Genomic DNA, 25,975 nt, shown 5'->3' on the forward strand with positions numbered 1-25,975 from the left:
GACAGTAATTAAGAGGTATTCTTTTAAAATGTAAGTCAAGGGGGCAGCCCGCAGCGGTTTAGCGCCGCCTGCAGCCTGGGGTGTGATCCTGGGAGCCTGCTTCTCCCTCTGCTTGTGTCTCTGCCTCTCTGTCTCTCTCTCTCCGTCTCTCATGAGTAAATAAGTAAATAAAATAAAATGTAAGTCAGGTCATAGGGTGCCTGGATGGCTCAGTCCGTTAAGCTTCTGACTCGATTTCGGATCAGGTCATGATCTCAGGGTTGTGAGATAGAGCCCTGTGTCGGGCGTCTGCGTTGGGCTGCGTTGGGCGGGGAGCCTTAAGATTCTCTCTCCCTCCCCCTCCACCCCTGCCCCACTCCTGTGCCAGCACATGCTCTCTTCTTCTTTCAAAAAAAAAAAAAGGCTTAAGAAAAGTAAGTCGGGTCTTGTCATGGCTCTGCAAAAATCTCCACAAAGTCTTCTTGAAATGGTTTCTGCAAAGGCCACAAGGCACCACAGGATCTCTACCCCTCAGGCCCCCCCGTCAAGACCTATGTCTCTGTGCTTGCCAAAGGAGCTCTGCCTCAGGCGGTTCCCTCAGCCTGGCCTCTCCTCCCCCATACCACGTGGCTTGCTCCTTCATCTCCTTCAAATATTTGCTTAAGTCACCTTCTCAATAAGACCTTCCCAGACCACCCTGCTTAAAATTGCAAACCTCCCCCAAATACGACATTCCTAATTCCCCTTACCCTGCTTTATTTTCCCCTTAGCGCTCAGCACCTTGTTGTGTACTGTATCATTTACTTCTTTGTAACATTTATTGTCTGTATTCCCTAACTACATTTATTGTCTGTCCTACTGTATGTAAGCTCCATAAGGACAGAGATTTTTTTTTAATCTATTATATATTTTATGAACCCAGAACCATCCCTAACACATGGTAGATGTTCAATAAATATTTGCCAAGGCATGCCTGGGTGGCACAGTTGGTTAAGCGTCTGACTTTTGGTTTTGGCCCAGTTTGTGACCTCAGGGAGGTCCTGGCATGAAGCCTCATGTCAGGCTCTGCACTCAGCATGGAGTCTGCTTGAGATGACCTCTCCTTCTCCCTTCCCCTGCACTTGCCCTCTCTCTCTCTCAAATAAATAAATATATCACAAATAAGTATTTGCCAAAGAATGGATTAATTCAATGTTTAAAAACATCTTGTGGGGGGGGGGCGGTCAGTTGGTTAAGCATCTGCCTATGGCTCAGGTCATGATCTCAGAGTCTTGGGAATGAGACCAGCATCAGGCTCCCTGCTGAGTGGGGAGTCTGTTTCTCCCTCTCCCTCTGTCCCTCCCTCTGCTTGTTCTCTCTCTCCTCCTGCTCTCAAAACAAAACAAAACAAAACAAAACCAACTACACATCTTAGGGGCACCTGGCTCTCTCAGTCAGTAGAGTATGTGACTCTTGATCTCAGGATTGTGGGTTTGAGCCCCACACTGGGAGTAGAAATTACTTTAAAATATTTAAAAACATCTTGAAGCTGAATCAAAACATACCTGAGTACAAATATAGCCCCAGAATCAGTAGCTGTAAAAAATGCTATTGCCCTTACATAATGAGAAGGGAGGATCCTGGGACACACCCATTCCTTAGGAGGTTCTGAAAAGGTCACCCTTAAGCCTTTGGGGTAGGGGTATGAAGGAGTTCAAAGAACCCATTCAGCAAACTAGGAGTTTCCTTTTGGAACCCCAAATCAGCAGAACTGGAAAAAGCTCAGACATCCCCCCTCATCCCATCTTTCACCCCAATTCAGAGTGACTTATTTTCCGTCTTCTGAACCCCTACTCCCCCCTCCCAAGGAAGAGGAGATGGGAGTGGAGAACTGAGAGATATACAGTCCTCATCAAAAGAGTCATTTATTGAGCTCCTAATGTGTGCCAGGCACCAAGGAGGAGCACACAGAGGTATCAAATAAGGCCCCAGCCTCAAGGAACTTCTTGATGGAAAGGGAAAAGGGGGCGGACAGAAGCTGGTGTCAATCACAGGTGTCTCTCTTCTTTCTGGTGGTCTTAGGAAGTAGAAGGGCCCATAAGGGGACAACTTGAACAGGTGTCCAAGACATATATACACATGCCACACATCTATAGGACACATGCAGAGCCCATACAACTATAGAACCCCTGTATAAGACACAAGAAGTGTATGTGCCACCCGTGGGTGGAATTCACACACAGAGTCCAGATGTGCATAGGCTACATGGGTATGACACAAGAACTGATTCTCCCCCAGCCAGGTTTGCTAGATGGAGGGAAGAGTCCAGGCCCCTAAGTCTCTCAGGGCTGGGGCTGGTACTGGCCCTCTGTGGCTGTGAAGAAGTCCTCCAGCACACTACGCAGGTAGTCAAAGGTTGGCCGATCCTCTGGGCGCTCCTTCCAACACAGCATCATGAGTTGGTATAGCTCCTCTGGACAGTTGTCAGGTCGCACCATGCGGTAGCCTCGTTCCAGGTTCTGAATCACCTCAGGATTGGTCATCCCTAGAGGTTGATGGGTTCAGAAACAGTATCAAGGGTCCAGGCTTTGGAAACCCACAGCAGAGGTGATGCTCAGAATATTTAACTGGTACCATGTGAGCACCAATCCAAAAGGATCTTGGTCTTCATCAGTAGTAAGACCATATACTAGGGCACCTGGGTGGCTTAGTGGTTAAGCTCAGGTCGTGATCCTGGGGTCCTGGGATCGAGTCCCACATTGGGCTCCTCGCAGGGAGCCTGCTTCTCCCTCTGCCTATGTCTCTGCCTCTCTCTGCGTCTTTCATGAATAAATAAATAAAATGTTAAAAAAAAAAGTAAGACCATATACTTCAGGTACCTGCCAAATGTCAGTCATGCCACTGGAGTGTCTGCTATGGCTCAAGCACTCAATAACACCTATATGTTCACTGTGAGACCTTGGGTAAGCCATGTCTCCTCTTTGAGCCTCAGTTTTCTCATCTGGAAAATGGATTAAACAGTATCTCCAACCTTATACAGCTGTTATGAAAATTGAATGAAACACTACATATATGGCACCAAGTATAGTGCCTGGAGAGGAGATGCTTCATGAAAAATATCTGTGATTATTATGATTTGGTGGGAAAGATGAGGTGGTCAGGGCTCAGGGCAGTATGGGAGCCACAGACAGCACAGTGGTGAAGCTTCTTGGGTTTGGGGACCAGGCACATGAGATGCTGCATCAAGAAGCCAGATGGGTCCTGGACCTCAGCAGAGCAGACCCTGCATAAGGTATATTCACCAGGCACCTTCATGACCCAGATTAAATAATTTCGGGATATCCCTTAAAATCAGGATATTAGAGGACACAGACAAGGGAACTAAATGCCCATGGCTAGAGCCAAGGGTGCAAAGTCATAGTCTGCACCCAAACTAAATATAGCCCATAGACATACTTTGGTTTGACCCCTATAGTGTTATCTATCTATCATCTATCTATTTATTCTAAGTAGGCTCCATACCCAGCATGGAGCCCAATGCAGGGCTTGAACTCAAGACCCAAGATCAAGACCTGAGCGGAGATCAAGAGTTGGACACTTAATCAACTGAGCCACCCAAATGCCCCCCTCTTCAATGTTTTTAAATAATTTGAATCAATCATCAATATTTGGATATAGGCAAATTTTCCTAAAATTCCAAGTTTTGGCTTCTCTTAAAAAAGAAAATATCTATTTTGGGGGTTCCTATCTATATCTTAGTAGCAACCATCTTTTTTTTTTTTTTTTTTTTTTTTTTAAGTAGCAACCATCTTCTGAATAGAGGCAAGTTCACCCAGGTCCCCATTATTCCCCATTGTCTCTCTGACCCTGAAGCCATGTGTCAGTTGCCAATTATCATCATGCTTCCAATGCTTTCTTTTTTAAAAATTATTATTAATTTTAAGTGGGCTCCATGCCCAATGTGGGGCTTGAACTATGACCAATGTGATCACAAGTTGCATATAATACTGACTAAACCAGCTAGGTGCTCCATGCTTTTTTTTTTTTTTTCCTAACAGAGAGATTCTTTATGGGTTTACCTCTATGGGCACAGTGGAGGAGCAGTAATGACCCTTGGCAGGCTGACTAAAGTTCTAGTCCTCGTGCTGCCCTTGGACTCTGTGGTGGGGCCAATCCCAGGCAGAGAAGGCCTTAAGGCTCTCACCTGGTTCTAAAGTAACTTTACCTAGCTTTGCCCAGTGGCAGTATCGTAGCCAATGAGGTTTATCCGAGGTGTGATTATTGCTAAGGTGCCGTTACCTTCCTAGGAGCAAAGTTCTATATATACTGCTCTGGTGATGTGAGAAGCTTCAACAAATCTGCTCCATGACCTCTCTACTCTGTCTTTGTGTCCTATTTCCTTTCCCTAGAGTGTCCTAGAAGTTCCTTTCAAAAAATTCCATCCATCTGGGCTGAATTCAGGGGTAAAGGACTCTGTCCAGAGACTGGAAGAAGGGATGGGAGAGGGTAGGAATTAGTTTATATGTCTCTCACATTCTTTAGATGGTGAGTTTCAGAGGGAAGGCAAGTCAGTGTTTAGTGAGTACCCACTAGAATTCAAGATCTTTCACAGTCTTGTTTGTTCATATCAGGAAACTGGGGCTCAGAGAGGTAAAGTCACTTGCCCAAAGTGATGATTAATAATAAAACCTAGTGGCACCTGGGTGGCTCAGTCTGTGAAGTGTCTGACTCTTGATTTTGGCACAGGCCATGATCTCAGGGTCGTGAGATTGAGCCCCATGCTCAGAGGGGAGTCTGCTTGAGATTCTCTCTCCTTCTCCCTCTCCCCTCCAACCCTGCTCTCTTTCTTTCTCTGAAATAAATAAATCTTTTAAAAATAATAATAATAAAACCTAACACTCTTGAGTGCTTTGTATGGACCAGGTACTGTTCTAATCTCATAATTTACAGATGGGGAAAGAAAGAGTGATCTGATCAAACCCAAACAGAAAGTTAGCATCAGTGGCAGATCTGGTAATAAAGGCAGGCCTTTTGCCTCCCTAGCCAGATCCTCTTCTACCATCCTAGGCTGCCCATGTCAAAAGTAAAGAGCTGGGATTATTGAAGGAGGAAGGAATTTGAGACAGAGATGGAAGCCAGCCCTGGGAAATGTAGCACCTGACTGGGCATGCTGGAGTCCTGCGTGAATACAGGAAAAGCAGCTAGAAAGATTCAGAATCTGAATCAGGGACAGATGAAGTGAGTGGACAGACACAGATTTGCTGCTCTTCCCCATCACTCTTTCAGTTCCTGCCCTTGGCCCTGACCTGGGTAAGGGATGCGGCCATGGGTGACAATCTCTGTCAGCAGGATCCCAAAAGACCACACGTCCGACTTGATGGTGAATGTCCCGTAGTTAATGGCTTCTGGTGCTGTCCACTTAATGGGAAACTTGGCTCCTGCAGGGAGGCAATGAGGTCACCTGGGTCTGCTTGGCCAGACCCTACAGCCCCCAGACTTCCCTTATATCCCACACCTACCCTCCCTCGCTGTGTACTCGTTGTCCTCGATGAGGCGTGCCAGGCCAAAGTCTGCGATCTTGCAGCTCAGGGTGTCAGACACCAGGATATTGGCAGCCCTCAGGTCACGGTGGATATAATTCCGCTCTTCAATGAATGCCATGCCCTCTGCAATCTGCAGGCCAGGTAAGAGGTCAGCAGTCCTGGGCCAGACATCCTCACCCCAGTGGGCTATGTGCATGCCCAGCCCCTCCCCAATCTGCTTACTTGGGCTGCCATGTCCAAGAGTTTGTTGATAGTCAGCTTGATGCCTGGGGGGGTCTTGAGGAAATCCACCAGGCTCCCTGCAAGTGAAAGCAAAAGTTGCTGACTCAAGCTGCCCTTGGCAGAAAGCTCTCAGACCCTCCTCCCCTAACTGGCTATCTAGAAGCTCTCTGACAAGTGGAAGAAAGAATAATAAGGGGTGAGAATGGAGAAGGGTGCATTTAGGGTGAGGATGCCCAGGATATATAAAGTCTTTTCCTGGGGACTAGGATGGAGCATGCTTGGAGAAGTCTGTAAGCTTCTTGTCACCAATACGGTAGAGCCCAAACTCCTTAGCCAGGTGTCCAAAGCCCTGCATAGGCCATATTGTAGTTTCTTCTCATTCCCCCACTCCTGCCTCTTAACCCACCCTAGACAATTTTGAGATTTTTTTTTCCACATAGACCACTGGGCTCTCACCCCAAGTTTCTTTGTCCCATCTCTGCCTGCTAAAAATTCTACTTTTCTTTCTTTCATGGCCCAGCTAGATTATTCCTCTATGAAGCTTCTCTAGATGTTACCAGGTCTAATAAACTGCATCATAATCTACATTCCCCATGGCATGCTGGAATTTTTTCCTGTACAAAGACTCTGGTTTTCCTGGGGTTTGTGCCACATAACTAAAATGAACTTTTCCTGAAATCTGGAACCTTGTTTTGTCCATTCATACTAAAAGTGCCCAGCCCAAAGTAAGCAGTGATAAATGTGTGCTGAGTGTATTGAATGGAGTATGGAAAGAGGTGCCTGGGGACCTGGGAGGCCATATCTGGTAGCAGAGGATGACTAGGAGAGAAGACCAGGAATGGGAGTTGCTAGAATGGAGCTAGTGACTGCTAGCCCTTCTCAAGAGGTTAGAACCCTGTGTAGGGACGCCTGGGTGGCTCAGAGGTTTAGTGCCTGCCTGCCTTTGGCCCAGGGTGTGATCCTGGAGTCCCAGGATCAAGTTGCACATCGGGCTCCTTGCATGGAGCCTGCTTCTGTCTCTGCCTCTCTCTCTGTGTCTCTCATGAATAAATAGATAAAATCTTAAAAAAAAAAAAAAAACCTATGTAAAGGCATTAGCCTAAGTATCCCCACTACAAGTGCTGAATTAGTTGCCAAAGATAAAATGGTCCCCCAGACACAGGCAATATGTGGGCATGTACTGCCATTCCTGCACTGGGGCCATGGCAGATGCTTCTGATCAATCCCAGCACTCATTTCCAATGAGCCTCAGCATCCTCAACACAGAACTCCAAGCAGCTACCAACTGAAGTTGGCCCACATGGTAAAACCTTTTGCTACTACCAGAATCCATTAGCCAATTAAGAGCTTTTTTCCCTTTCTGAAAGAGGGACAGATCTTATACCCCCCAAAAAATCAGAACCAGATGACAAGAACAAACTTACTGAGCAGTTAATATATTGAAGACATTATTTTAACTGCTCTATAGACACTGACTCTTTCATCCTCACGAAGGCCCTATGAGAAAGTTACTACAGTAGTATTATCACCATTTCACAGATGAAGAAACCATAGCAGAGAGCAGTGAAGTGATTGGCCCAAGGCCACACAATTGTGAAGGCAAGATTCTAACACAGGCAGTCAGATTCTAGAGTCCTTAATGATTATTCTGAATTCTTTCTAGAACGGTGAGACTGTTCTAGATTTCTGATGTTATACTTGGGGAAAACGAGCACCAGTAATGGGACAGACTTGGCCTGTGTCACACAGCAAATCAGTGACAAAGCAAGGCCTAGAAACTTCTATCCATCTTCTTAGGGATTCTCAATCTGCCCAAGGGAGGGCAAGGAGCCCACCTAGAACTGAAAAAGAGAGATTTGAGGCAGATCTGACCTCCCAAGAGTCAGGGTCAAAAGGAATAAAGAAACGTGGCAAGAGATCCACATTTGAAATCAAGCATCCCAAGATCAAGGTAGGGCTTTGAAAAAGGCAAACAAGACTCCAGGTCAGGGAAGATGAGAAGTGAAAGCTATTCCAGAGCCTGCCACCTTACGCTGGGCTCCCAGATAGGCTCCGACACCACACTCTCTTCCCATCCCTGGTGTGGTGGTGAGTCTTTAGGGGCCCGGGAAAACTAGAACTCTTGGTGCTAAACCAGGCGAAAAGGTAGATCTCCTCCATCTTCTTATCAGGGGCAGAGGGGATGACAACGCCCCCCAGCGGTCGATCACAGTGGCGGCACCCACCGTTCTCCATGTATTCCGTGATGATGTAGATGGGCTCCTGGGTGACCACCGCATAGAGCCGGACCAGCCTCTGGTGCTGCAGCTGCTTCATGAGATTAGCCTCGGCCAGGAAGGCGTCAGGGGACATGCTGCCCTGCTTCAGGCTCTTCACTGCCACCTTTGTGTGCCCGTTGTAGTACCCTGAGGAGGGGAGGGATTGGGGAATCACTCGGAGCCCTAGCACCCAGAGCCAGGTGGCTGCCAGAACCAGGACGTTGTCAGGCCCTCACGACCTCAGCGGACGCGTCCCCATCCCCTCTTCCCCGCAGCCCCGGAGGGCCTCACTCACCCATCCACACCTCCCCGAACTGGCCGGCCCCTAGCCGCTCCACCAGCTTCAGCGTCTCCCTGGGAACCTCCCACTCATCCTCCCACCAAGGCTTCTGGGGCTTCTGGGTCTGGCAGGGGCGACTCAACCGCGTGCACAGCCCGTCCGAAGAATCTGTGAGCACAAGCGAGGGGGTTAGGGCCAATACGGTGGACTCGGGTGTCCCCATCAGTCCCCACTGGGCCAAGTCCCCGTCCCCAGGGGAAATGGACTGGTAGGGGGTGTGTGGGCCTGTCACCCGACACCCGGGCTATCGGGTACCGCAGCTCACCCACTGCGAGTAACGAGTAACGAGGAAGCATACGGAGATGGGTGGAGGGTACCCTGAGAGGGGCTTAGGGAAGGCAGGCTGGTAGGGCACGGGTGAAAGAGCCTCAGGGGCACGTGTGAGGGGCTCCCGCTGGGGCTCACTGGTGTAATGGCGGACCAGCTCGTGCAGGCCAGGGAAGGTGATGCGAGGGGAGATGTAGAAGCCGCCTTTGTCCAGGTTACGGATCTTGTAATGTTTCACCACCTCTCCCTGGTTCTGGTCGAAGTCCCGCACAGACAATGAAAACGATCCTGGACGAAAGAATGGGTGAACGAATGCAAGAGCGGGGGAAGGCAGCCTCCTGCGAGGGGCGACCCTGGCCCGCGTCCCTTCCCTGGGACCGCCTGGCCCCCACCGAGGCCCCGCCCCGAGGCCCCGCCCCGAGACCCCGCCCCGAGGCCCCGCCCCGCGGCCCCGCCCCGAGACCCCGCCCCGCGGCCCCGCCCCGCCGCTCACCCGCGGTGCTCTCGCTCTCCCGAATCAGGAAGGAGCCGTGGGTGTTCCCGGGCGCCAGGAGCTGCCGTTCCGCGTCCTTGCGGCTCAGGTTCTTGAAGAACCAGCTGCACAAGGCAGAAGCGAAGGCCGTCGTCTGTTTGGCCTGTTCCTCCTCCATCGCCCTCAAGCATCCACCGCCAGCCTAGCACCCCGCCTCTGCTCCCACCCTTCGCCACGAGGAGTGCCCACTTACGGTTCGGGCTCCAGGCTGTTCGCTTTGGCCACGAAATTGAAAGGGATGAAGCCTTCCTGGCCCGTGGTCAAGGACTGCGCCTTCCACCACTCACCGTTCCTGTGCGACAGAGGCAGTCAGTGGGGTCGGCTTGGCCTTGGATTCGGCTGGAAACCTTCAGAGCCCCCAGTTACGCCATGCCACCCCACCCTCCAGCTCAGCACTCTGGAGCCTCCCATTTTGTCCCAAAGGCGCCCTCTGCAAGCCCGTCAGGGACCGCGGTACCGGGGATCCCGGCTCCCTCCCAGAGATCGCGGTACCGGGGATCCCAGCCCCCCCCCCCAGGGACCGCGGTACCGGGCACCCCGGCTCCCCCTTCCCCAGGGACCGCGGTACCGGGCACCCCGGCTCCCCCTTCCCCAGGGACCGCGGTACCGGGGATCCCAGCCCCCCCCCCCCAGGGACCGCGGTACCGGGGACCCCGGCTCCCCCTTCCCCAGGGACCGCGGTACCGGGGACCCCGGCTCCCCCTTCCCCAGGGACCGCGGTACCGGGGATCCCAGCCCCCCCCCCAGGGACCGCGGTACCGGGGACCCCGGCTCCCCCTTCCCCAGGGACCGCGGTACCGGGGACCCCGGCTCCCCCTTCCCCAGGGACCGCGGTACCGGGGATCCCAGCTCCACCCCCCAGGGACCGCGGTCCTGGGAATCACTGCTCCGTCCCAGGGACCGCGGTCCTGGGGAATCACTGCTCGGTCCCTTGCTCCCGTCGGGCAAGGATGGTGGTGCGGAGGGGGAACTCACCGCTCCAGGATACGGAGCTGTTCACCCTTCTCGAAACCCAAGTCTCCATCGTGAGAGGGCTCATAGCTGTGCAGAGCGATAACCAGGTTGTCTGGAAAGACAGGAGATGTCAGGGAGAACTAGCTTGGACTGTGCTGGCAGTACAGAGTTTAGGAGTTCCAGGGCAGCAGAGACGGGGGGCAAGAGAGGCAAGACAGGAATAGAGAGTGGATACGGAGATGGAGGTGGACAGCCAAGGATCTATCCCTGGCCCTTAACTTTCAGGCCCTTCTGGTTGTGAGGTCACCTTGCAGTGGTGAGGCTGGGGGATTGGAGCCTTCATAGATAACCAGTGGATCCCGCACGTCAGAGCCATTCCGCATGGGCAGCTGTGGGGTGAGGTTCAAAAGTGGGGTCAGAGAACAAGAGACCTGAGTCAGATCCTAGCTCCCCTTCCCACTTCTCCAGCTTGCCTGGATCTTATCCCTGCATTTGCCAACTACTTTGGAGAGTCCCTTCTCCTATCTGGTCCTCCTTTCCTTTCTGTTTTCTATGGTCAGAGGGCCACTCTTTTTTCAGTGATGATCCATTTCTTTCTCCTGGCTGGTATACTCCACCCATCTCCCTCACCAAGTCCCCCATCTTGCCTCTTACCGTGGCCTTGCCATCCAGTGGGACTATGGGGTAATGGCAGTTTTCACATACATCGATGTTTTCCATCCAGTCATCTTCAGGGTTTGAGCTGCAGCTACAGCCCATGGTCCCTGGGTGAATGGAGAGGGGGCTGAAGGGGCTCCCCCAAGATCTACGTCCCCAACATCAGACATCCTAAGACCTGCCCTGGGAATTTCCAGAAGTACCTGAGATTGTCAGGCCTCCCAACCCCCATTCACCAGCCACAGAAAAGCTGAAATGGGTCTGGTGGTGCAGGGCCAGGCCAGGTCAGTGGGAGCTCCCTACTGTTGCTCCCTCTGAACCCCCAGGCCACAAGTAGAGTCACACATGGGCCCCCACTGAACCCTAGGCCCCACCCTCCCACCTGGGACGGGCAAACCGCCGCAGATACCTTTGTTAGCCTAGTTGCCCACTTCCTGCCTCTCCCCCACCCCTGTCTCTCCTCCCATCCCCCATGTTAGAGGACTACCTACTAGAGATCATACACACTTTCCCAGGCTCTGGGGGAGCCCTAAATTTGGTACTCCCCTACCAGAGAAGTGTGTGTGCCCTACCTTCTAATTACAACTCCCCTCTCTGGCCAAGGAAGCAGAGTAAGAGGTTCCTGCTCTGTAATGTCAGAGGTCAGGCCCCAGCCTCCCCCAGAACAAGTCTCCTTCAGAGAGTTCTCATTCTCACCAGCTGAAAACCCTTCAGTGATGCTATTGGCCATAACTTTTTTATTTGTTTGCTTAAGCAGTGGAAACTTTCTGTCAGCTGAAAATCAAGCAGAACCTCACAGATAAAGCAGGTAAAAATGAGGCTGTTCTGCCTGAAACAGAGTGGAGATGTCATTGTGAAGCCCCTCAGACTCCTGAGACCCCTCCTGCCCTAGGGCTGCTCCTCCGGACTTCTTAGAAAGCACTAGTCCTCAGATACAATTCAATTTACCATTCAAGACCCCCTTTTTAAGTAGGCTCCACGCTAGGCACAGTTCCAATGGCTCCAACGTGAGCCTTAAACACCACCATGAGATCAAGACTGGAGCCAAGATCAAGAGTTAGATGCCTAACCGGCGGAGCCACCCAGGTGCCCCATGACCCCTAAAAATATTTATTGGGGAGCCTCGGTGACTCGGTTAAATTTCTGCCTTCGGCTGAGGTCTTGATCTTGGGGTCCTGGGATGGAGCACCCACCCACCTCGCCCCATGCCCACTTGGGCTCCCTGCTCAGCGGGGAGTCAGCTTCTCCCTCTGCCCTCTCCCAATCATGCTCTCTTTCCTCTTTACTGCTCATAAACAATAAATAAAATCTTTAAAAATAAAATAATAAAAAATAAAGATCTATTTATTCATTCTAGAGAGAGAGCTCACACCCAGGTGGCAGACAGAGAAGGAGAGGCAAGAATCCCAAATAGACCCCCTACCAAGCTCAGAGCCCTCCAGGGCTCAACCCCACAACCCTGAGATCACTACCGGTGCTGAAACCGAGAGTCGGCCGCTCAATCGACAGAGCCACGCAGGCATTCCCCCACAAACCTTTATTTATTTTTTATAGATTTTATTTATTCATGAGAGACAGAGAGAGAGAGGCAGAGACACAGGCAGAGGGAGAAGCAGGGTCCATGCAGGGAGCCTGATGTGAGACTCGATCCCAGGACTCCAGGATCACGCCCTGGGCCAAAGGCAGACACTCAACCGCTGAGCCACTGAGGCGTCCCAACACACGAGGCTTAAATATCAAGACCAAATCTACCTCCACACTCAATTCTGCTACACACACATGCATACACTCACACACACTCATAGAGCCTTTATTCTGAGCTACCATTGCCTTTCCCAAACACCCCATACTATTTTCTTACTCCATGCCTTTGCACACGTGGTTCCCTTGCCTTGAATGTTTTCTTGTCCGCTTACTGAACTAACTCAACCTTTAAGGCTCAGCTCAAATATTACCTGTTCTGTGAAGCCCTCCAAATACCCTGCTCCTGCAACACTCAGGCGCAGTCGTCCCCTTAGCACTGAGTGCTGTGACTAGACTGATTTATAGGTCAGTCCCACTGATTTTCCCATCCCTTTAATGAGATGGGAGGGGGTTCATCCAGAACAGAAGTGTTTCTTTTTTTTTTTTTTTTTTTTAAGATTTTATTTATTCATGAGAGAGGCAGAGACATAGGCAGAGGGAGAAGCAGGCTCCATGCAAGGAGCCCCATGTGAGACTCGATCCCAAGACTCCAGGATCACGCTCTGAGCCGAAGGCAGATGCTCAACTGCTGAGCCACCCAGGTGTCCCCTAACTTCTGATTTTAGATGAGCAAATGGAGGCCCAAAGGGCTGCTTTAAGGAGGCCTGGGTGGTGCAATCAGTTGAGCAACTGACATTTGGTTTTGGTTCAGGGCCAATCTTGCTGTTATGAGATTGAGCCTTGTGTCGGGCTCCCCACTCAGCACAGTCTGCTTGAGTCTTTTCTTTCTCTCCTTCTCTTCCTCCCCCAATCTCTCAAATGAATTAATAAATAAATATTAGGGTTTTTTGAAGATTTTATTTATTTATTTGATGCAGGGAGGGGCAGAGTGAGAGGGAGAAGCAGGTTCCCTGCTGAGCAGGGAACCCCATGTGGGGCTTGATCCCAGGACCCTGAGATCCTCACCTGAGCTAAATTAAATAATTTTTTAAATTAAATATATCTTAAAATAAATAAACTCATATTGGATGCCTGAGTTGCTTAGTCAATTGAATATCTGATTCTTGGTTTCAGCTCACATCATGGTCTCAGGGTCGTGAGATCAAGGCTCCCCCACGCCTGCCCTTGGGCTCTGCCCTCAGTAGGGAACCAGCTTGGAACTCTCTCTCTCTCTCCTTCTGTCCCTCCCTTGGCTCAGGCATGCTTTCTTTGTAAAATAAATAAATCTTTTAAAAAGTTAAACTCACACAACCTATTTGGGACAGAACAAAGTCAGAGAAGCTAATCCATGCTGGAATCAAGTGAAAGTGGGGAGTAGTGGAGATATTTTGGTTTGCAGGACTGAAGGACACATGTCAATTATATCTTAAGAAAGAAAAAAGACTCAAGGATAGGCCTCAGAGTCAGAGAGACCTAAGTTCTAGCCCCTATTCTGACACTTACTGTATGGCTTTGCTGAAATTGTTCTTCCTTTTCCTTTCCTGTCTAATGGGGATAATCATCCCTTTCTCATAAGTTTACACAAATGTTAGCTTAGTTAAATTTTAAAAAAGATTTTTTTTATTTATTCATGAGAGATACACAGAGAGAGGCAGAGACACAGGCAGAGGGGAAGCAGGCTCCATGCAGGGAGCCCGATGTGGGGCTCCATCCCAGGACTCTGGGATCACACCCTGAGCCAGAGGCAGAGACGCTCAACCGCTGAGCCACCCAGGCATCCCATTAGCTTAGTTTAGAGCTTAGAAAGACTTCCACCACTGCTCATTCAGTCCTCCCAGCACCTACTTTGGAGGGTGGAAGAATGGGATTGATAAATAATCCTTCTTGCTAGAAACTCATGTTTCTTAATTTTTTTTAAAGATTTTATTTATTTATTCATGAGAGACACACAGAGAGAGGCAGAAACATAGGCAGAGGGAGAAACAGGTTCTGTGCAGGGAGCCTGATGTTGGACTTGATTCTAGGACCTGGGGATCACACCCTGAGGCAAAGGCAGACACTCAACCACTGGACCAGCCAGGCACCCTTGAAACTCATGTTTCTTAAACTGAAATACTCAGAACCCTTCATGAGTACCAGGAGTCATGGGTGTGCATCTTCCCAGAACATGAATGTTATCTGACCTTACTCATATAGTTAAGCATAGATCTATTATGGAGGGAAATGCAAAATGTACACGGATGGAATTTTATTTTTTATTATTATTTTTTAAGATTATATTTATTTATTTACGAGAGACAGAGAGAGAGAGGCAGAGACACAGGCAGAGGGAGAAGCAGGCTCCATGTAGGGAGCCCAACGTGGGCCTCGATCCAGGATCTCCAAGATCAGGCCCTGGGCGGAAGGCGGCGCCAAACCGCTGAGCCACCAAGGGTGCCCACAGATGGAATTTTAGGCCAAATCAAGAGACTTTCAAGGAAAAGGGTACAATTCACTCTCCTCCCTACTGTTAAGAATCCTGGAGTGTGGGGGAAAGACATTTGAGAAATCCTGCTCAACCAGCCATTTATGGCTGCAAGTGGCTTATTTTTTAAAATATTTTAATCTATTTATTTATTTACTTATTTGAGATAGGGAGAGAGAGAGTGAGCAAGGGAGGAGCAGAAGGAGAGGGACAAGCCAACTCTTTGCTCAGGGTGGAGCATGGCTTGGGGCTCAATCCCAGGACCCTGAGATCATGACCTGAGCCAAAATTAAGAATAGGACGCTTAACTGACTGAGCCACCCAGGCATCCCTGCAAATGGCTTTTTTTTAAAAATATTTATTTATTTATGATAAACATAGAGAGAGAGGCAGAGACACAGGAGGAGGGAGAAGCAGGCTCCATGCCGGGAGCCTGACATGGGACTCGATCCCAGGACTCCAGGATCGTGCCCTGGGCCAAAGGCAGGCGCTAAACCACTGAGCCACTCAGGGATCCCCTGCAAATGGCTTTTTGACAGCTAATTTTATTATGGTTAGGGACTAATGAGCAGCAAAAGCCTCCAGAGAAGCACTGATAACAATCTGGAAGCAGCCTAAGATGAACTATCTAGTGAGGCCTTGAGCATCCTGTTTGTGACACTCAAGTGGGCCTTGGAAGATCACAGACTGGTGGTACTGCAGAGAGAATGCCAACATTAGATGGAATTGGACTTAGATCTGTAAGGTCCCTTCCAGGCTAACATTCTCAAAGGTTGCAGCAAAGAGTAAGAGAGAGATGAGAAAAGTTTAGAGTTGAGGTAATGGAATGAATATGAATACAGCAGTGAGGAGAGGCCAGGGGAAGGGCCAGAAGGAAGCTAGGCTTCAGATCACAGGGCTGGAAGCTGGTACTGGGTCATGAGGGGGCAGGGGGCTGGGGGACCGCACAGGGAAGAACCCCAAGGCATAGAGCCAGGAACCAGGACAGCATGAAGACAAGACCTATGTCCTGGACCTGTGTCTGGGCCTACCAGAGAAGACCTGATGTCCCTAAAGACTAGGGCCAGGAATGAGGAAAATGTCAAGCTGTGCCTTGATTAAGCCAAAAGGAACTCTAACTCTTCTGGGAATCTGACCCCTAGTGTTTCCTCTGTGGCTTGCTGTGTGTTCCTGGAGCTGTCCAACTGCAGGGAGTGGATGTATCCTGCCCTCTACAAAAGCGTGAGTTGTAGAGTGTAGGGCCTGGCAGTAGTCATGAGACCCTAGGCTCCACCAATACCAGAGATGATTTTGCTCAATGGCTCCCAGCTACTGGACGCTCCATGCTCCTGGGAGGCACCAGGTTATTTCAGTATTGCAAAACCTGAAGGAAAATTATACTATAATTTGTGAAGGTTTGACAAATTATATTATTGTTTCTTCAGTGCATACTTGATGAAGTCTCTGATTAAAATTTGAATTAGGAAACATGAAAATAGGGATCCCTGGGTGGCGCAGCGGTTTAGCGCCTGCCTTTGGCCCAGGGTGCGATCCTGGAGACCCGGGATCGAATCCCACGTCGGGCTCCCGGTGCATGGAGCCTGCTTCTCCCTCTGCCTATGTCTCTGCCTCTCTCTCTCTCTCTCTGTGACTATCATAAAAAAATAAAAATTAAAAAAAAAAAGGAAACATGAAAATGAGGGGCCCTTGAGTGCTCAGTCAGTTAAGGATCTGCCTTCAGCTTGGGTCATGATTCCAGGGTCCTGGGATTGAGCCCTGCATCAGGCTCCCTGCTCAGTGGGGAGCCTGCTTCTCCCTCACCCTCTGCCTGGCTCCCCCTGCTTGTGCTTGCTGTCTCCCTTTCTCTCTGTCAAATAAATAAAATATTTAAAAAGAAAGAGAGAAAACATGAAAATGAGTACCTAAGTAAAATAGTTTAGTAGGCAAAAACTTCAAAATCATGGGACCCATGACCAAGGCGGGTAGGGAGTACAACAGAGAAAGGGCCATGGAGTCTGAGAGGGAAGAGTTTAGAAACACAAGAGTACTTTACCAGCCTTGTTTTAAAGATCAGAGAGTTTACATGAGAGCACAGGAGGGCTCTAGGCAGCAGCACAATACAAATCAGGTCCCTGCCTCCTTTTTGGGGGTTTTCTCCTCTACTCTTCACTCCCTGGGAAGTCTAAAAGGGGAGGGTGGAGGATCCTGAGAGGTCTTGGAGGAAACAGGGCAGGGAGGCAGGGTAGGGAGCCACTCTTCATCAAAAATTTGATCATTGTGCTGTTGACAAAGGCCTTTTTCTCCAAGAAAATTCTCCTTCCACCTGGAATGCATGTTTCTAACTGTACATTTACCTGACTGGTGAAAGCAGCTCTGTGTATATGAAGGCACATGATTCAGTGAGCATCCTGCTTTTGTGTGCATACCTGTGGATTTGTCCCAGGCTGTGGGTGTAGATGGATGTGTAACAGAATGAGACTATGTATGGTTTGTGCCTGTCCCTATATAATTGTGAGGTCATGTACTGATACATCTATCTATACAAAATGTGGGTCCCCTCCTTCTGGTCTTAGTTTGACAGAGATTACTGGGGAGCCAAAGCAATCTAACCAGGTTAATAAATGAGGTCAGTAAAAAGAAAATAAAAAATAAAGCTTAATATAAATGTCTCATTGTCAGGGCTGTCTGAGTGGCTCAATCGGCTTAGGTCATGATCGCGGGGTCCTGGGATCAAGCCCCCGTGGGTAGGCTCCCTGCTCAGCGGGGAGTCTGCTTCTCCCTTTCCCTATGCCCATCCTCCCTACTCATTCTCTCTCAACCTCTCTCAAATAGATAAATAAAATATTTTAAAAATTAGTTAATGCTCATTGTTTGAAAGGAAGAAAAAGCAGATCCAGAGAATCTTCAGGGTTCTCAGAACCAGCAACGAGGGCAGATTCTGGGGTGACTGAAACAGGACGTTCTCTTCTCCTAACTCAGAATTCAAGGTCAATAGCAGGAATTTTATAGATCTAGACCTCCTCTGACCAGGGTCTATACTGTTCTTGGTCAAATTCAAAGCTGCCCATGGTCCACAGAGTACTCTGTGCCAATTATAAAAAGAACCACTCCTCCCTGGGATTTCAAACTTGGAGAGTGGAGGAGACCTCACTCCCCACCCCTTCATGCCCTTCAGCATAGCACCAAACACAAGAGTGGCCCTGTTCACTGTGTAGAACTGACCAAAAATCCCAGGCTATGTGCAGCTCCTGGACTGGATTGTCTGAACCCAGACCTGTTTAGGATTCATATCACCATGAGTTCTGAGTTTTGCCAACCCATTTACTTTTATCAACTCCATAGACATTATCTCACTCGGCTGGGCCTAGAATGTGTTCTGTCCCCTTAAAAGGGGGGGGGGGGCAGCTCTGGTGGCTCAGCGGTTTAGCGCCGCCTTAAGCCCGGGGCATGATCCTGGAGACCCTGGATCGGGTCCCACATCAGGCTCCCTGCATGGAGCCTGTTTCTCCCTCTGCCTGTGTCTCTGCCTCTCTCTCTGTGTGTGTCTCTCATGAATAAATAAATAAAATCTTTAAAAAAAAAAGGGGGGGGGCCCGCAACATTTTTCCTTCTCTACACTATAAACCTATTCACGTATTGAACATTCTGTCCATAGTGTGTGCAGGTTTCTTGCCGGGGTTTCTTAGTCAAGTGGCTATATTATGGCAGACCATTGTGGTTCTCTGGGCCACTTTGTGGCAAAATCTGTCAGGAATCACTTAAAACACTTTCCTGGCCTTTTTCTTTGGCCGAGATTTGGTTATTAGCAAAGTTGTATATGTTCAATGAAAAGCCTTGGCTATAGAGGCCCACCCAGTTCCTTCACCACAGTACTCAAGAATCAAGATTGGTGGGCATGGTAACTAATTTCTAATGGTTAAAAGAGGGTGCCTGGGTGGCTCAATGATTGAGCATCCACCTTTGGCTCTGGTCCTGATCCCTGGATCCTAGGATCAAGTCCCAAATCAGGCTCCCTACGGGGAGCCTGCTTCTCCCTCTGCCTTTATGTCTCTTCCTCTCTCTGTGTGTATCTCATGAATAAATAAATAAAATCTTTAAAAATAAAATAAAATAAAATAAAATAAAATAAAACAAAAGAAGGATGTGTCCTGAGTTCCCTCCTTTTTGATGTGTTCCTTTGTGATATAACACCCTTTGTTTCTTATCCATAAAGAACAAAAAGATAAGTTTCTCTTAAATGCAAGCAAGAGCTGGAAGTGGCTTGACCATAAGACTGATTCTATTAATTATTGCCATAAATATGGGCTACAGAGCAATGATTCTATATATCAAAGCTGGTATTTGGGTGCCTGGGTGGCTCAGTGGTTGAGCATCTGCCTTTGGTTCAGGTCATGATCCCGAGATCCTGGGATCAAGTCCCACGTCAGGCTCCCCGTGGGGAGCATGCTTCTCCTCTGTCTGTGTCTCTGCCTCTCTCTGCCTCTCTCTGTCTCTCTTGAATAAATAAACAAAAATAAAAAAAATAAAGTTGCTATTTTTGGTAGAGGCCCTCCAACTAGTAACTTGTACATACCTAGAAATCCCTTTCAGCGAGTCTACTCCCTGTGTACCTCTCTGCACATTTTGTGACATAAGGGTTTTATCAGGACGGATGGAGCTTACTTTTTTTTTTAAGATTTAATTTATTTATTCATGAGAGAGAGAGAGAGAGAGAGAGAGAGAGAGGCAAACACAGGCAGAGGGAGAAGCAGGCTCCACGCAGGGAGCCTGACATGGGACTCCATTCTGGGTCTCCAGGATCAGGTCCTGGGCCGAAGGCGGCGCTAACCGCTGAGCCACCTGGGCTGCCTGGAGCCTTACTTACAGCTTGACAAACCATGCTGTTTTATTAGTCTTTGGGAGTCTGCAGGTCATAGAGTCTCAGCTTACCGTATCCATGTCATAGTGATGCACAGTCAATCCCAAAGCCTCCTAGTCACTCACTGGCAGAGGGCCTCTGGGCAGGTTACTAAACCTTTTGGAGCCTCTCTCTATTTCTTCATCAGCAAAATGGGAATTAAAGTGGGACCTGTGTGTAGGGCTGTTGTAAGCATTACATGTGAGATACAGATGATCCCATAAAGTGCTTATCATGTGCTCGGCACATAGTAAAACTAAATAAATGTGAATACGGTTGACACTTGAATAACACAAGTTTTCACTGTGTGGCTCCTCTTATACTGGATATTTTATGGTAGAGTACTATGAATACATTTTTCTTCCTTGTGATTTTCTTTGTCTTTCCTTTTTTCTTTTCTTTTTTTTTAAGATTTTGTTTTTATGTAGTTTCTACACCCAACATGGGGCTTGAACCTATAACCCCAAGATCAAGAGCACGTGCTCTACTGACTGAGCCAGCCAAATACTCCATCTTCGTCAAGATTTTCTTTTCTTTTCTTTCTTTTTTTTTATAATTTAAAAAAATATTTTATTTGTTTATTTATGAGAGACACAGAGAGAAAGGCAGAGACATAGGCAGAGGGAGAAGCAGGCTCCTTGCAGGGAGCCCAATGCAGACTTGATCCCTGCATCCGGGATCACGCTCTGATCCAAAGGCAGATGCTCAACTGCTGAGTCACCCAGGCATCCCATTTTTTTTTTTTTTTTAAGATTCTATTTATTTGAGAGAGAGAGGGAGAGACAGACAGAGATAGTGAGAGAGAGCACAAGCAGGGAGGAGAGTGAGAAGCAGGCTCCCTGCTGAACAGGGAGCCTGACATGGGGCTCAATTCCAGGACCCCAGGATCACTGCCTGAGCCAAAGGCAGACATCTTACCGACTGAGCCACCCGGGTGCCCTTTCCTCATGATTTTTTTTTTTTAAGATTTTATTTATTTATTCACGAGAGACATAGAGAGAGGGACAGAGACATAGGCAGAGGGATAAGCAGGCTCCCTGTGGGGACTCCAATGTGGGACTCAATCCCAGGACCTGGGGATCACACCCTGAGCGGAAGGCATGTGCTCAATCACTGAGCCACCCAGGTGCCTCCCCCATGATTTTCTTAACATTTTCTTTTCTCTAGCTTACTCTACTGTAAGGATATAGTATATAAGACATATACAAAATATTTGTTAAACAACTATTTACATTATCAATAAGGCTCTGGTAATAGTACGCTATTAGTAAAATTTGGGGGGGAATCAAAGTTATACGTGGATTTTTGAGCCCATTAATAGTCAACACCTCTAAACCCTCACGTTGATCAAGGATCAACTGTAGTTAAAGCTTCTGGGCAGTCAAAGGTTATATGTGGATTTTCAACTACATGCGGTCAGAACACAAACCCCACTATTGTTTAAAGGTCAACTCTGTTACTGAGGCTAGCATGAGCATATCATTACACCAGCCTTGAACATTTTCTAGTCTAAATCCTAACATTAGCTATTATCAATAATTTTCATTTTCATTTCATTTTCTTTTTAAAAAATATTTTATTTTTATTTATTCATGAGAGACAGAGAGAGGCAGAGGCATAGACAAAAGAAGAAGTAGGCTCCTCACGTGGGGAGCCTGATGTGGGACTTGATCCCAGGACCCCGGGTTCATGATCTGAGCCAAAGGCAGACGATCAATCACTGAGCCACTCAGGTGCCCTCATTTCATTTTCCTTTGTGATTTTGGGCACTTCCACAAACCACCTTTTCACCTTTAATATATTTACCTAAAATGGAAACTTCACTGCTATAAATGGAAAACCAGTATTACCAGCCATAGATAGAAATCAATATACATTATAAAAAACACATAATATCATATGTTAATTCACATTCATTACCCCCTAAAATGACTCCACATCAGAAGTACACAGGATATTTTGGGAAATGCTGCAGTGTGAGACAGAATTTTGGGCTTAGACCTCTGTTAGTGGGTTGGAAGAGGCACAATTTTCTTAAATGGCCAGTCTACTGACAAAAATTTAATGGGTACCTCTATGTGCCAGGCTCTGATCTAGTGCTGGAGACACAGAGGTGAGCAGATAGAGAGGTTCTTGTCCATTTAACCCTGCTCTCTCTGACAGAGGTGAGTGAGTGCCCCTCTAGCAGGTCACTCCATTTTCATAGGAGGCCATAGGCCTGTCTTCAGCTCAGTGATTGGTAATGTCTATAGCTCACGACACTGGCAACACAAAACAGCAATACTTGTCAGGAAGTAGCATTGCAAAATCACCACCACTACCCATTTACCAAGTTGACATTTAGCTAAAATCACTGAAAATGAGGTCGATCTCCATATATTGACCTGGAAAGATATCCCAGACATAACATGGCAAGCTAAAAACCAAAAAAACAAAAAATATGGCAAGCAAGTTACAAAACAGAATGTAGAATAGAAGCCTATTTGCATTTAAATATGTGTATATATATATATATATATATATATATATAGGGGATTCTTTTTTTTTTTCTTATAAGGTATTCTTTTAAGCCAGGATCTGTGCTAAGCTTTTATTTGCATGTTTTCATGTAATTCTCATTATAATCCTATGACGTGACGTAAAGGCTATTATTATACCCATTTTACACATGCAAAAACTGAGGCACAAACAGCGTAAAGCTATTTGTGTGAGGCCTCATAACAAACAAATAAGTGGCGGAGTAGTGAGCTGAACCTTGGTCTACTTGCCTCCAGAGACTAAGCTTTGAACCACTACCCTTTTCAGCAGCTGTTCATAGGAAAATCTGGAAGAATGCACACCAAATCGTTCTCAGTGAACACATCCCAGAAGTGAAATCAGAGGGGGCTGCTTTTTTATATTTCTTTTTATGCCTCTGCACTGTTTGAGTTTTTAACGACAGCCATGTGCTAATTTTGTAATTGAAAAACAAAAAACAACAAACCACCGCCAATGCAGAAACTCTGCCAAGAGACACAATCATTTGAGGAGATTCACTGCATAGCCTACTCTTCCATTCTTCTCCTTGTCTCAAAGGTAGGCATGGAATGGGTCATCCAGGAAAAAAGGGTTCTGTGTCCAAAGTAGTTTGGGAAACGCTAAGTTAGACAGAATGGATCAGGCCCCTTCTCTGGGGGAACTCTCAGAGTGCTAACAAGCTGACTTGGACTGAAAAGTTAATATGGGCCAGTCTGTAGCTGAGGCCATGTTGATTTGGCCCCAGAATGATTCTCTTTCCAGGTGCCTCATGGAACTGGTATTCTTCAGAACAAGCATTGGAAGGGCACCTGGGTGGCTCAGTCGGTTGGGCATCTGCCTTTGGCTCAGGTCATGATCTCTAGTCCTGGGATCAAGCCCCGGATCCAGGCTTACTGCTCAGCGGGGAGTCTACTTCTCTCTCTCTCTCTCCCTCTCTCTCTGCCCCTCCTCGCTGTTCGTTCTCTCTCAAATAAATTAATAAAATCTTAAAAAAAGAAAAAAAGAGCAAGCGTTGGAAATGCAGCGCCAGCTACATTAAAGCCAACACCAAAGTTTGTTATTGGAGGCCACCTCTCTGGATGGTATGTTGGTCCTCCCGGCCCCCATCCCACCCCCACCCCCAGCTCCCCTCAGCATTGCTTTCACTGAACTGAGCTTGGCCTTGAAGTCACCGACCTGTGGGGGTGTGTATAGATTTGTAAGATCCAGTGTATGTTGTGTGTATAGAACCTGCTTCTGCCTCTGCCCATTCGTGCACACATATATTTTCTGGTGATATGTCTCGTGTTTGGGATAGGGTGAGTGTGAAGTTGTGTGTGGGGAACTCTCATCTAACGCTGAGCAGACTCTGTGGCTCAGCTTAGAGTTCTCACTCCTACTAAACACAGGAAACAAGCTTATTTGCAAAGCCACACCACAAGTGTGAGGGAATGGTGGTGCACTGGCCAGCCAAGGTGCTGAATAGGTGTAATTCTGGGTGTGAACAGTCTTCCCTTTGGTGCACTATTTACAGGGGAGGGACTACCTAACCTCTGTTAAGTACCTACAATGTGTCAGGTACAACCCAGGGCATGTCACAGGTCCCCACAAGCATTCTGTAAGGGAGAGATTTATTATTGCCTCTTCACAGATTAGTGATCTGGAGTTGGGAGTCTGGAGGATGAAGTCAATATTGTTCAGGGAAATGCCAGGACCAAAACTGTATCTGGGTTGGCCTAACCCTGAAACCCATGTTCTTTGCACTATACCATGTCCATTAACTGTCTGGTGTTTGGTCTTGCTCTATTCTCTTGCTTCTCAAGAAACAGAAACCAAGGACAGTGCCCTTGGCTATGTCATAACCTCTTTCCAAAATGGGCCTTTGTCCTTCTCAGAACTGTGTTGACTTCCAGGGAGCCTTCCAGATCACCTGAGGGAAGGCTGTTCTCTGAGAACCTCACCTTTTTCTCTTGCCCATCACTTGGTCCTTAACCCTTTGAGGAGAACCTCTGTCCCTGAGCCATGAAGGCAAGGGACCCTGAGTAATCTATCAGCACATGCTGGATGAGAGAGGTGCAAGTCCAGGGTGTAGATGAGCCCCTCTGAAGCACAGGGAGAGTTCCCACAAAAGGCTACCAGCCTTGGACTTGGGGACAAGAGAAAGGCTGGGATACGCTGCTGACTAGGTGGAAACTATGTGTCAAAAAAATTCCAATGGTGGAGGGTAGGGTGAGGGAAACCTGGAAAGTCTGGCTCACATGGGGATGCCCCCCATAAACTGAAGGTTCAGAAGAAAGTGAGGGGGTGGGCAGGTAGCTGACTATGCCTTCCTGGGCCTCCACTTCCCAGGGGTTTGAAGCAGCAATCAGTAGGACCAACTGGTCCTACACATGCAGTGGGGGGTAGGGGTGAAACCAGAGGAAGGGGGTGGGCATCCCATGACACTCAGCAGGGGCAGGAATGGCAACTTTCCAGATGGAAATGCAGACGTTCTCTGCCCAGGGCCAACTGCACCCCAGTCTCGGATAAAAATAGCCCTTCCTCTGCTCTTCCCTTCCCATTCTCTGTCCTTCGACTCCCTGACCTCCAGTCAGACACTTCCGCCCTGGAGGCCCATCCCAGATGATAAACATACCCTCACGTATCCAGCAGCTTCCGAAGAAGACACCTCTGCCTCTCCAGCGCTGCTGGTCACTGAGGCTAAAATCACTTCTCACGTGTCCATCCGGATGTTCCGAGGGATTCCTCTCTCTCTCTCTCTCTCAATCTCACTCTGTCTCTCTCAGACGATTCCTGTCCCTGGGGTCTGCCCCAGCAATCAACAGGATTCCTGGGTCCCCTGACTCAAGCCTATCACCCTGCCCCATGGGTGGGGGGTAGTACTAGCCTAGGCCACCACCCTCTCCCAGAGACTGACCCTGCCACTGCCTTGCTGAGTACTGTGGGGAGGGAGGTCTTGCCTTCTCTGGGCCTCAAGATGTTCACCCATCATCGGATCAGGGGCTGAACTTAGGGATCTTTCTTTCTTTCTTTCTTTCTTTCTTTCTTTCTTTCTTTCTTCTTTCTTTCTTTCTTCTTTCTTTCTTTCTTTCTTTCTTCTTTCTTTCTTTCTTCTTCAATATTTTATTTATTTATTTATTTATTTATTTATTTATTTATTTATTTATTTGAGAGCGAGAGTGAGTGAGCATGAGTGGGGTTAGGGGCAGAGGGAGAGGGGGAAGCAGACTCCTTGCTGACAGAGGAGCCCAATGTGGGGTTCGATCCCAGGACCCTGAGATGATGACCTGAGCTGAAGGCAGACACTTAACCAACTGAGCCACCCAGGTGCCCTTGAACTCAGGGATTTCTGAGGCCTTTTTAAAATACCTGACAGTCCATGTGCCAGATCTCTAAGAAAATGCTCCCAGTGAGGTAGGGACCAGTGACTGACGGTGTGGCAGGGGCAAGAGGTGATCCAGCTGAACTGTATGAGGCCCACCTGACCTCTAGCAAGATTTTTCTATTCCCCAGCCTGTAGGGCTGCTGGATGCCCAGGGAGCCCAGCCCCATGCCCATGCCCAGGTGTAGCCCCCACTGTCAGGCTCCCAGCACAGCCCTGAGACCCCTGTTCCCAGTGTTCCTTACCTGCCCGGCCCGGGAGCCCTCTGGTCCCATTCACATGGTCCTCCTGGCTTGGCCTGGCTGCTTACACACGGTTTTGGCTCCCCTTGCTAAGGTGGCCACCGTCTGTCTTAGCGCGCCCACGTCCCACCCTGACTTCCTGCCTCCTTCTGAGGGCTCCG

The 25,975-nt window shown here is 48.4% G+C and overlaps 1 protein-coding gene, 1 long non-coding RNA gene and 1 pseudogene across 2 annotated transcripts; 2 read left to right on the forward strand and 1 right to left on the reverse strand.

The window, feature by feature from the left end:
• Positions 1–1,864: 1,864 nt before the first annotated feature.
• On the reverse strand, positions 1,865–25,975 carry LCK (LCK proto-oncogene, Src family tyrosine kinase). The gene is made up of 13 exons (XM_077898679.1): positions 25,818–25,975; positions 10,729–10,838; positions 10,382–10,463; positions 10,096–10,186; positions 9,314–9,412; positions 9,082–9,185; positions 8,727–8,876; positions 8,277–8,429; positions 7,949–8,128; positions 5,724–5,800; positions 5,478–5,631; positions 5,265–5,396; positions 1,865–2,503 (listed from the first exon to the last, which is right to left on the reverse strand). The coding sequence occupies exons 2-13, from the start codon at positions 10,831–10,833 to the stop codon at positions 2,301–2,303; spliced, it is 1,530 nt and encodes a 509-aa protein (XP_077754805.1). The 5' UTR covers positions 10,834–10,838; positions 25,818–25,975; the 3' UTR covers positions 1,865–2,300.
• Positions 4,186–4,246, forward strand: LOC144315049 (U4 spliceosomal RNA; annotated as a pseudogene).
• Positions 7,396–15,177, forward strand: LOC144314496 (uncharacterized). The gene is made up of 3 exons (XR_013380397.1): positions 7,396–7,674; positions 7,895–8,431; positions 9,110–15,177. It is a non-coding gene; the product is annotated as an uncharacterized LOC144314496 (long non-coding RNA).

Source organism: Canis aureus, chromosome 5 (genome assembly GCF_053574225.1).
Source record: "Canis aureus isolate CA01 chromosome 5, VMU_Caureus_v.1.0, whole genome shotgun sequence".
In the NCBI taxonomy this organism is placed as follows: Eukaryota; Metazoa; Chordata; class Mammalia; order Carnivora; family Canidae; genus Canis; species Canis aureus.